Below are 12,081 nucleotides of genomic sequence, written 5' to 3' on the forward strand. Positions count from 1 at the left end.
TTTTCCAGGCCCATTTGGAGAGTAACACAGCGGGGCCGTTTAGACTACGAGTTAGATTTAAATTTGCCTAATTTCTGGATTAGGTTTTCCCCCAAGAAATAAAACCATCCTTCATGTTGTATTTTGGCAAAAAAAACACAACTTCCTTAAGCGTCTCTTGGTTCTTTTTGCAATTTTGTCACTCTTCAAAGACTCTTTTTTTATATAGCAATGATCTCTTGTCTCATATCTTAATTTTGGCAGGATTGAGGAGGGCTTTAAAGGTAAGAGACTGAAAGAAAAGTAGAAGGTTCTCAAACTTGAGGTCGTTTCACAAATTATTTTATCAAAGATCTATGTTTTTTTTTAACCATATTTAAAAATTTTGAAAACCCCTTTTTCTGAGAAGAAAAATTACAGACATCCTCTAGTATATTAATTATACTTTTTTGTTTTTAAACTAGAGTTTATTGGTATACAAATCTCAATTTCATAGGTAGGAGGATACCTTTTGAAGCTTTTATTATACCCAGTATTAAAGATTTAAAACATGAAAGAAACATTTGGTATTGAAAGCACTGCAAATAGCTAAGTATAGTACTTTGGTAAATAGAGTAAAATGGATCAGACATATTATATATTTTAAAAGACATAAAAGTAGTCATGGTACTATAGGGAGTAAGCAGGTAGTGGGGTAGCTGGACCCTCCCCAACCACTGCCTTTTTTTTTTTTTCATGCACTGATGCTCTGAATTGAGAACAAGTGCCTTAAATCTTATATACACTTTCTTCTCTGACTTTCTCTTTAACTCATTGTCTCAAACCATAAACTTATTTTAAACTTATTTCAAGGAAAGACTAACAGATCTGTATGCCCAGAAAAGACTGTCATATTAGCCATTGTCACATAAATCTAAATCTGTATTTCTAGCACATTTTGGAAGTTTGTCACCACTAACGTTGTCATGCTAGACGTGATAAAGCATGAGAGTAGACAAAGCCTGGCGGGAAAGTGATGCTCAAATTGACACGGAAAGATGATGGACAAACAAACTTGTCTCATACCACATTCTAGTTAAGAGGACCCAAGACTAGGAAGCTGGCCTCTTATTTATAGTCCAATATTATTTTCATCTTGTCAAAGTTTGTTATTCTTGAATAGGCACAGCGACTATGTTTTTTATATAATTATTGTTGCCAGGGAGGCAATATTTTAAGTACCAAAGAAATGAATCTAAACCAGAGAGTCCTGGGTGCTTAACATCCCTAAGATCCAAATAATTCCCCATTGTGCTGGATTGTTGTAAGAGATAATGCATATCAAGTACCTAGAAAAGGGCTTCATCTATTATAGATGCTAAATAAATGACACATATGATGGAAGGCAAAAGATATTTCCAATTGTATATTATTGCTCAGAGTAGGACATATAATTATATATATATATATAAAATTATATATACATATAAATGTATATATACATGTGTATATAAAGGTAACCAGCAGACAGATGTCAAACCTGTGAAATCATCTTCAATGATCTCAGCTTACATTACACACAAAAAAATCTGTAGTAAGATCTATTTTTTGAAGGTGTATCTTTTTATATCAATATGCATAAATGTCATAAATGTTTCTATTAAAAGAAAAAGAATCGTATATTAAATCATAAAGTACAATTCAACTGTATAGTGCAAATAAGAATCACATCTAAAACAAACTGGCTCTGAAAGGTTGTATATAAAATGATCAGCATAGGTATGTCAGATAAATACAAAGAAATAAATATTGCAACTATCTCAACTTTTTTAAACAAATAGATGAATTTGGGTAAAAAGCAATTACAATAAATGAGACAAAGGTACTTTATAGTAGTAAAGGAGAGAAAATGCAGGCTGAAAATTTGATTGAACTATCATCACAATTATATGAATTCATATGTGCACATAGTGGTGGAAGAAAACAGTGATTAGAGTGATGAGATTATTTTTTTCTCTATTTCTTCCATTAATTTTATTGAATTAATAATCATATGATGACATTTCTTAAATTGAGGGTTGATTATATATTAAGAAATCTAGAATAACTAGACCAAAATTTCTCAATGATATCTTATTGCCAAATAATAGATATTTGTTGAATAAAGACTTTGAGACACATGTATTTTTTACTCACAGTTTAACAGTCTTTGTTTACCACCAGAATAATTTCAGCTATATGAAACCACAGAAATTATTGAGTCTATTCCAATTAGGTTGTGAGATTATACTGTCATTGCACTTATGTTACTCTTTGACTAGCAAGTAGTTACCTTCTCCCTCCATTTTTACAGCAATATGAGAATTGGAGGCCCAACCAGCCAGACAGTTTTTTTTCTGCTGGGGAAGACTGTGTTGTAATCATTTGGCATGAGAATGGCCAGTGGAATGATGTTCCCTGCAATTACCATCTCACCTATACGTGCAAGAAAGGAACAGGTAATGATTACCCTGTTAATAATGTGTACTTAATCTTCATTTCAGTTATAAGATAATTCAGCAATTTGTGTCTCAAATTCCTTGTTTAAGACACAAAATGGATATGTCAATGTATGTTATCTCTCATTGCTCTGGAATATTTCACTCTTCAAATACAATTGAAAAGTTTGTTTTCAGCAGTGTTCTCACCTTCGATTTCAGGTCCTTGAGATAATAATGTGGCATTAATTTAGGAATGCTGCCTGGTAATATCTTTAAGAAGAACAACTGCCAACCCAAAGGCCAATTGATTTTTTTTTTTCTGATGAGTAGAATGTTACAAAATAAAATAGTTGTCAACAGTTAAAAATTAGGATATAGTTTTAAAATCTAGATTTTTAGCTTTTTTAAGAAATAAGAAGACCTGGTACCATTTGGCCCATATTCAGGTTTGTTAGTGGTTTGAAGTACTAGAGCTGCGAACCACCGCCCTCCCTGGGTTGGGGCCGCAATCTCCACTTATTGCAGTCCTCATTGAGACCTTTCTTTGTTTTATGTGAGTCTGTGCCCCAATCCTGAAAGACACAGTCCCAAATGCCATAATTCTAAATGTTGAAATCCCAAAAGATTAAAATCCTGAAAATATAATTCTGGAAAGAAACAAATTTTAAAGACAAAAAAATGTAAATACATTTATTTACATTTTTAAATGAAGATTTATTAGAGAAATATATAAAAATGAGAGGATGCTTCATAAGCCACTTTAGACAATAAAATAGACAATTAAAAAAACACATGTATTTTCAAGCATAAGCACTCAGGTGTAATGGCAGCTGGGGAAAAACCAAAATTTATGAATGCACATCATTCTGCTTGCAATTGTGTGCACCAGATTTATAACTGCGGTCATCTGAAATACCATGATGGACAACATAAATATTTTCACAAGATTGATCAAAAACTGAGATGGGTTACCACTGCACATTCAGTCACCCAAAGCACTGAGATCTTGATATATTTTATCTTTCATAAATGGAGAGGTACAAAAGAATATCTCTTCATTTATTGAGGAAGTTTCTACATTTTTATGTTGAGAACCAGGGAAGCTGAAGCCAGTAGTGTAACTCTCAGTCTGAGACTGAAAGCCTCAAGACCTGGGGGGGGCCTCTGGTGTGTAAGTCTTGGAATCCAAAGGCTAGCAAGCCTGGAGTTCTGATGTCTAAGATGGTAAGATTCTGTCCCAGCTCTCACAGAGAGATCAGCTTTCCTTCTGTATCTGTTCTCTCTGGGCCCCTGGCTGATTGGATGGTGCCCGCAACAATGATGGCAGATCTTCACCACCTCATCCACTCATGTTGACACATTAATCTTCTCTGGAAACACCCTCTGACATGCCCCAAACAATGCTCCACTAGGTTTCTAGATATTCCTTAATCCAGTCATATTGACACCTAAAATTCAGTGTACAAGCCTACCCCTTACAACTTGGTACCCTATGCACCTTGTTAAACCATATTTAAATTCCCAAATAAAAACAATAACAAGGTAATATAATAATTCCTCCTAACCATGATGTAACTATCCTGTGTACAACCAAAAATGCTCTGATCCCTTCCCTAGAATTTGGCTTTAAGGATTTCAACTTTGAGATTTTAATATTTCAGGATTATGATTTTGGGGACTTTAGATGTTAGGGATTTTAGCCTCTAGGGACTTTGGTCTTTAGGAATTTCAAAATTTGGGATTATGACTTTTGAGATTGTGTCTTTTCGGTTTATAATTGGCACTTGTTTTTGCTAACTGCCTGGTGTCTGTAGGCATTTGAGATTTTTAATCATTTCCTTAGAAGTTATTTCATGCTTATAAACTGTGGAACTCAAATCCCATCCTTATATCAATAGTTGAATATTTACAAGATAAAATAGGAACATGTTTAATGTAAATTTTATGAGAATTGTTTAGTTAACTTTAAACAGAAAATATTTTTAAAGCTATTTTTTAAAAAGGTGTGTTTATCATTGGCCAGTTCCTAAAGCATGCTGTACAGACTTTTCCCCTAAACAAATAGAAATTCTGTAAAAAAATTTTAACCTATTTGCAATGAATAATGGTGTTATCACATGAATATTTATTTAGTTTCTAGACCCAGACTTCCCCCCCACAAATAAGAGTACAAAGTACAAATGTAAAATATAAACCTATTTGATTCATTCGTCTTTGAATACAAAAATAATAAAACTAAAAATCACACTGTATAAACATTTTAGGAAGATTTAAACCCCAATAATGAGAAATTCCATTAGAAGAAAGAGAACACTAATATCCACAAAGCCCTAGTCTCATATGAAAGTCAGCTGTTAGCAATGAGTACATTACTCTGCTATTTTCTCACCCAAGGTAGAATGTATTCTCAATACTTTTTCTACATGAGAAGCTTTCCTGACTATGTGCCTTACTTTAACACCTCTGCAAAGGGATTCATAAAAATAGCAAATTAAGTATTTTCTGATTTTCTTTTTCCAGTGTAGAAATCTTTAATAAATTGTTCATCTCTATCCAAATGTCATGTTTGCCTTCTTTTGTCTCCAGATGGTCCCTGGAGTCATACTTTTCACTTTATGATCTGAACACTCGTACGTTTCCTATTTTATTTTTTCCTATAGCAGGGTTTCTCAACAGCAGAGCTATTGACATTCTTGGTCAGATAATTCTTTATTTTGAGAGGCTATCCTGTGCCTTAAAGCATGTTTAACATAATTCCTGCCCCTTCTGTACTACATATCAGTAGTACCTTTACATCCCCTCCGCATTTTAAAGAGCAAAAATGTCCCTAGACATTGCCATATGTCTCCAGAAGAGGCATATTGTCCCAGGTTGAGAACCACTACCCTATACCAAAAAGGATTCACAAAAACAGCATGATTGTTTACATTTCTCAATGGAGAACAAGTTTTATAAAATACTGGTTCTACCTCATTAAAAAAGAAGAAGAAAAAAACCCTATTTTGTTTTTTATCTCCCTACTGGCTGATTATTCTATTTGTGCAGTCAATTCTTTGATAATCAGTACTCTGGGGAATTTTATACATGTTTATAGGCTTTTGTAATACCCTTTTCTCCTTTTAGATATTTTAAACCTACAGACCTAAGTAGTTCTCCTTTTAATTAACTATTAAATACTTGTAAATAATTATATACAAAAGGCATATTTTTTAAAAGAACACCTTAATGCATACTATCCATACATCTGTGGAGTATCCTGTGGGATCCTCCCAGTCCCACAGGATTTACTTGTCAACTCCCACCAGACATAATGTCTTAATTCCCTTGCTTTTCCCTTTTTTATTATGATATATACTTATATCACTAAACAATAAATTATCTAGTTTTGTACATTTTTTGAGCTTTAAATAAGTGGAATCATACTGTGTATATTGTGTGCTTTGATCTTTTTTTTGTTCAGCATTATGTTTGTGAGATTTATTCATGTTGATGCATGTAGTGGCATGTTCTTTGTTTTTGTCGCTATATTGTATTTCCTGTATGACTATTTTATTTATCAATTCTCCTGTCAGTGGACACATCAGTTATATTCAGTGTTTTTGCTATTATAAACAATGTTTCTCTGAGCATTCTTGAACTTGTTCTTGGTCAACTTTTGTGAGTTTCTGTAGGATATATTTCCAGGAGTGAAGTTGCTGAGTCATAGGATATATGTACCATACAATCTGCTTTAAAAAGCCAAATTCTTTTCCAAAGTAGTGGTACCAATTTTCACTCCCACCAAGAATCTGTGATAGATCCTGTTGCTCTACATCTTCTCCAACATTTGGCACTATTGGACTTTGAAATTTTTGCCAATCTGGTGGGTATAAAATGTAATCTCTTGTGACTTAATTCACATTTTTTTTGATACGTCTCTCTCAATATCTTTTCATATACTTATCAATCACTTGAAGCTCTACTTTCGTAAAGTTTCAGTTAATATCTTTTGGTTATTTTTGAAAATTGTTTACTTATAATTTTATACATACTAATTTGCAGGAGTTCTTTTTATATTCTGGTTACTAATCCCTTGACAATTTTATATGTGGCAAATATCTTCTCCCAGTTTGTAGCTTGTCTTTACCTTTACTCTATGATATTTTTTGATGAACAGAATTCTTAATTTTATTGATGTTTTTTCCCTTTATGATCTAATCTTTTTTGTGTTTTAAGAAATCTTTACCTACTGATAACCTACAGGTCACATTGGCAGGCTTCAAAATTAATCCGCCTGGGGAGGTCTTATGATTCATGGCTTACACCCTGTCCCTGAGTAAACAATCCTATCGTGAGTCCCTCAAATCTTATCATGAATTCCTCAAACTGTTGACATACTGATTAATATGTAGCCTGCTGACACTGGAAAAACGCTGATTTGTTTCTGAATCATGAAGTTTTACTGATTGTTTCTGCACATAGAGCATTTTAGCTTGTATTTTGTAATCTGTAGCCAATGATTATAACCTCTGTATTGTACCCTTCAATGAAAATGACAACTTGGGTCTAAGGAGTTGCCTTCCCTTCCGAACTTCCCCATAAAAGCCTTCCAACCTGTAGCAGATTCTGGAATATGACCAACTTTGCGGTGTGTCTTCCCAGGTAGATCCTTGGATTTGGCTTCCAGTAAACCTTTATCAAATTATTTCTGCCTCAACAGCCTTAATTTTGGTTGACACTAAAGTCATAAAGATATTCTATGTTTTCTAAATGTTTTATAGTTTTTTCTTTTGTAGTTATCTATTTCAACCATCTAGAATTTATTTTTAATGTATTTTCTAAGTTCCAAACCAAATTTATTTATTTTTCCATATGAATACACAAGTGTTCAAATGAAAAGACTACACTTTCCCTCTGCTCTGCCATGTTGCCGCTTTCAAATATCAAGCATATATGTGTAAATCTGTTTCTGCTCTGTTTTCCTATCCTTGTCAATGCCATGCTCACTGAATTTTTTATTTTATTTTATTATTATTATTTTTTTGAGACAGAGTTTCGCTCATTACCCAGGCTGGAGTGCAATGGCGTGATCTCAGCTCACCGCAACCTCCACCTCCTGGGTTCAAGCAATTCTGCTGCCTCAGCCTCCCAAGTAGCTGGGACTACAGGCGCGCGCCACCATGCCCAGCTAATTTTTTTTGTATTTTTAGAAGAGACGGGTTTCACCTTGTTGACCAGGATGGTCTCGATCTCTCACTGAATTATTTTAGCTTTTTAATAAGTCTTCATATATAGATAGTTTTAGAAGAAAGCTATACAATTATTTCCTCAAAATTATAACAAATAACTTCTAATTTGTTAGCATAGCACCAAATCAAGTATATTGAATTATAAAATTAAGATTTTTAACCTTCTGTATCACGTTGGTCTTATTTCATCTGATACTTACTAGTACATAGGCCCTAATAATAGGCTTTCCACATTACAATAAAAAAAGTGTGCACCATGGAATACTATGCAGTCATAAAAAGGAAAGAGATCATGTCCTTTGCAGGAACATGAATGGAACTGGAGGTCATTATCCTTAGCAAAATAACACAGGAACAGAAAACCAAATACTGAGTGTTCTCACTTATAAGTGGGAGCTAAACAATGAGAACACAAGGACATAGAGAGGAGAACAACAGACACTGGGGCCTACTTGAGAGCGGAGGGTGGGAGGAGAGAGAGGATCAGAAAAAGTAACTATTGGGTACTAGGCTTAGTGCGTATTAGTTACAATATAATCTGTACAACAAACTCCTGTGACATGAGTTTAGCTATGTAACAAACCTGCACATTTACCACTGAACTTAAAAGTTGAAAGAAAGTATACCAGTATCCAGATTAAGGTCAAGCAGAAGTAAATTAGAAGAACCAAACATTTAAGTTAAACCAAAATTTATCATTACAAAAGAATATAGTTGTAAATAGTCTTCTGAATATGTAAATAAATTTAATAATTGTAAACTTTTAATATTAGGATGTTGACATCCAAATATTTGGTACCAAGGTTTCTGGTAATTATTTCATAAGAGAATGTGATATGTTTTTATGGGCCTGTGGTGTCAGAATTCTTAAACAATAGAAAATTCCACTTAGGGAAAATTATATTTAAGTTACATTTTTATTAAAGATATATAGTAAAATACAATAATTTAATCAAAGTTGATTTTTAAAGTATATCATTCAAAATAAGAGTACTAATGTTGAATAAAACTATGTTAATAAAAATTTAAATTTAATTAAATCAATTTTCCAAGCTCTTGAATTTTAAAATCAAGATATTTATTTTACTTCTACTTCTTTTTTTGTTATTTCTATTATTGCTAAGTTTGTTGATATTTAAAATTTTTCATTGTAAATTTAAAATGATGGTTAAGAATTCTAAGCTTTACTCTCATTTACCTGTCTCAAGCGTTTAAATTTATATTCATTAAGGTATTTACAAAACTCAGGCATGAATATTATGGCCTCTTTTTCCTGTCCCAATACAGAAGACAAAAAAGAGCAAATAAACTTAAAAGAACCAAAAGATATTTGTATTTAGGAGTCTTCATCCATATATCAAAACTATGATGTTATTGTAGATTGTAAGTTTTTATAAGGAGGTAATAGTAATAGTTAATTGTTAAATTCATTATTGTCCCAAGTGAAGGTAATTAACAAACAAAAATTTAGGGATGGTGATGAAGACAATATGCTTTTTAATTTGGGATTTTTGTCAGAAAAGTGGCCCTGCCAGAGAGGTAGACAAATGTATGACCATTTAGCCCTATGGTTGTTTAATAAAACAAAATTCAAGATGGCATAATCTAAGATTCAAAGTAGGCCTAGAGCTTCAATATTAAATTTTTTGTTGAAAGATTTCATATTCTTAATTCTAAAAGGTGCTTACTTTGGTAAAAGAGAAAGAGAAAAATAAGAGACTCATACTAGTTGAAATACTTAGATTATTTGGAAATAACCCAATTTGCTTTCCTTTAGTTGCTTGCGGCCAGCCCCCTGTTGTAGAAAATGCCAAGACCTTTGGGAAGATGAAACCTCGTTATGAAATCAACTCCTTGATTAGATATCACTGCAAAGAAGGTTTCATTCAACGCCACCTTCCAACTATCCGGTGCCTAGGAAATGGAAGATGGGCTATACCTAAAATTACCTGCATGAACCGTAAGTGGTCCTTTAGAAAGAATGGACTACCGTGCTATAACAACTACTAGACATCCTCATTTTACGGCTGTGGTATCGGCAGTTTAGGGTATGGAGCAAGTAATATTGTTGTGTTTTCTTTTTTTCTTTCTTTCCTTCCATGTAGCATCTGCATACCAAAGGACTTATTCTATGAAATACTTTAAAACTTCCTCATCAGCAAAGGACAATTCAGTAAATACATCCAAACATGATCATCGTTGGAGCCGGAGGTGGCAGGAGTCGAGGCGCTGATCCCTAAAATGGCGAACATGTGTTTTCATCATTTCAGCCAAAGTCCTAACTTCCTGTGCCTTTCCTATCACCTCGAGAAGTATTATCAGTTGGTTTGGATTTTTGGACCACCGTTCAGTCATTTTGGGTTGCCGTGCTCCCAAAACAGTTTAAATGAAAGTATTGGCATTCAAAAAGACAGCAGACAAAATGAAAGAAAATGAGAGCAGAAAGTAAGCATTTCCAGCCTATCTAATTTCTTTAGTTTTCTATTTGCCTCCAGTGCAGACCATTTCATAATATATACCAGCCTACTGAACTATTTAAAACACTCAATTTCAGCACCGATGGCCATGTAAATAAGATGATTTAATGTTGATTTTAATCCTGTATATAAAATAAAAAGTCACAATGAGTTTGGGCATATTTAATGATGATTATGGAGCTTTAGAGGTCTTTAATCATTGGTTTGGCTGCTTTTATGTAGTTTGTTTAGGCTGGAAATGGTTTCACTTGCTCTTTGACTGTCAGCAAGACTGAAGATGGCTTTTCCTGGACAGCTAGAAAACACAAAATCTTGTAGGTCATTGCACCCATCTCAGCCATAGGTGCGATTTGCTTCTACATGATGCTAAAGGCTGCGAATGGGACCCTGATGGAACTAGGGACTCCAATGTGGAACTCTTCTTTGCTGCATTCCTTTTTCTTCACTTACAAGAAAGGCCTGAATGGAGGACTTTTCTGTAACCAGGAGCATTTTTTAGGGGTCAAAGTGCTAATAATTAACTCAACCAGGTCTACTTTTTAATGGCTTTCATAACACTAACTCGTAAAGTTACCAATCAATGCATTTCATATGGATCTAGACCTAGGGTTCTGGAGGGTGGGGGATTGTTAAAACAACACACATGCAAAAAAAAAAAAAAAAAAAAAAAGAAAAGAAAAAAGAAAAAAGAAATTTTGTATATATAACCATTTTAATCTTTTTATAAAGTTTTGAATGTTCATGTATGAATGCTGCAGCTGTGAAGCATACATAAATAAATGAAGTAAGCCATACTGATTTAATTTATTGGATGTTATTTTCCCTAAGACCTGAAAATGGACATAGTATGCTAGTTGTTTTTCAGTGTTAGCCTTTTACTTTCCTCACGCAATTTGGAATCATATAATGTAGGTACTTTGTCCCTGATTACATAATGTGATGGATAGAATGCATCAAGTGTTTATTATGAAAAGAGTGAAAAAGTGTATAGCTTTTAGCAAATGGTGTTTGCCCATTCTAAGAAAGGAGCGAATATATAGAAATAGTGTGGGCATTTCTTCCTGTTAGGTGGAATGTATGTGTTGACATTTCTCCCCATCTCTTCCCGCTGTTTTGTCCCCTTTATTTGAATAAAGTGACTGCTGAAGATGACTTTGAATCCTTATCCACTTAATTTAATGTTTAAAGAAAAACCTGTAATGGAAAGTAAGACTCTTTCCCTAATTTCAGTTAGAGCAGCTTGAGGAAGAGTAGACAAAAAATAAAATGCAAATAGAAAAGTAGAAAAGGGCACACAGGGATTGTCTCAACATTGATTCTTTTTTATAAAATCTCCTTTGGCTTAGAAGGAATGACTGTGGCTACAATCATATACAGTATATTTGAGCAGGTTCCCTTGGTTGTTGCATTAAATGTTATCCACCTTTAGGTATTCTAGAACACAGAATAACACTGTGTTGATCTATTAGGTTTCTATTTTTCCTTTCTCATTACAATGCACATAATACTTTCCTGTATTTATATCATAACGTGTATAGTGTAAAATGTGAATGACTTTTTTTTGTGAATGAAAATCTAAAATCTTTGTAACTTTTTATATCTGCTTTTGTTTCACCAAAGAAACCTAAAATCCTTCTTTTACTACACTGTGACTGGTCTGGTTATTTCCAACTCTAAATCCTAATGTGCACCAACATTTTCACATTCTGGTTCCATCATGGAGAGCAAGCTGCTAGCCTGGATGACATGATTTTGTGGCAAGCAAAGAAATGATTATATATATATATACCCGCAAAAGTTGAGATAATTCTAATAATGTTTTCATCTGAATACTATATATTAATTTCAAATATGAAAAATATGCAATGGGAAAAGTGATAGCTCACATTACAGAAATCTTCCTATGAACCAGAGCAAGTGTTTTTACATGCAATGTAT

At 33.4% G+C, this 12,081-nt stretch overlaps 1 protein-coding gene across 5 annotated transcripts in view; it reads left to right on the top strand.

Annotated features, from left to right (window-relative positions):
• Nucleotides 1-11,790, top strand: part of VCAN (versican) — a 110,828-nt gene extending 99,038 nt beyond the window's left edge. For 3 of the 5 annotated variants that reach the window (XM_012477605.3, XM_012477602.3, XM_012477604.3), the window contains 3 exons: nucleotides 2,312-2,456; nucleotides 9,444-9,626; nucleotides 9,772-11,790. In XM_012477605.3, the coding sequence (XP_012333028.2) occupies nucleotides 2,312-2,456; nucleotides 9,444-9,626; nucleotides 9,772-9,899 (456 nt within the window). In that variant the 3' untranslated portion in view covers nucleotides 9,900-11,790. The remainder of the gene's footprint in view (nucleotides 1-2,311; nucleotides 2,457-9,443; nucleotides 9,627-9,771) is intronic. The other 2 variants (XM_012477601.3, XM_012477603.3) reach the window with 1 other exon arrangement.
• Nucleotides 11,791-12,081: the final 291 nt, after the last annotated feature.

The sequence above is a fragment of the Aotus nancymaae genome, unplaced genomic scaffold (assembly GCF_030222135.1).
Source record: "Aotus nancymaae isolate 86718 unplaced genomic scaffold, 86718_ANA_hifiasm-v0.15.2.pri h1tg000014l, whole genome shotgun sequence".
Lineage (NCBI taxonomy): Eukaryota > Metazoa > Chordata > Mammalia > Primates > Aotidae > Aotus > Aotus nancymaae.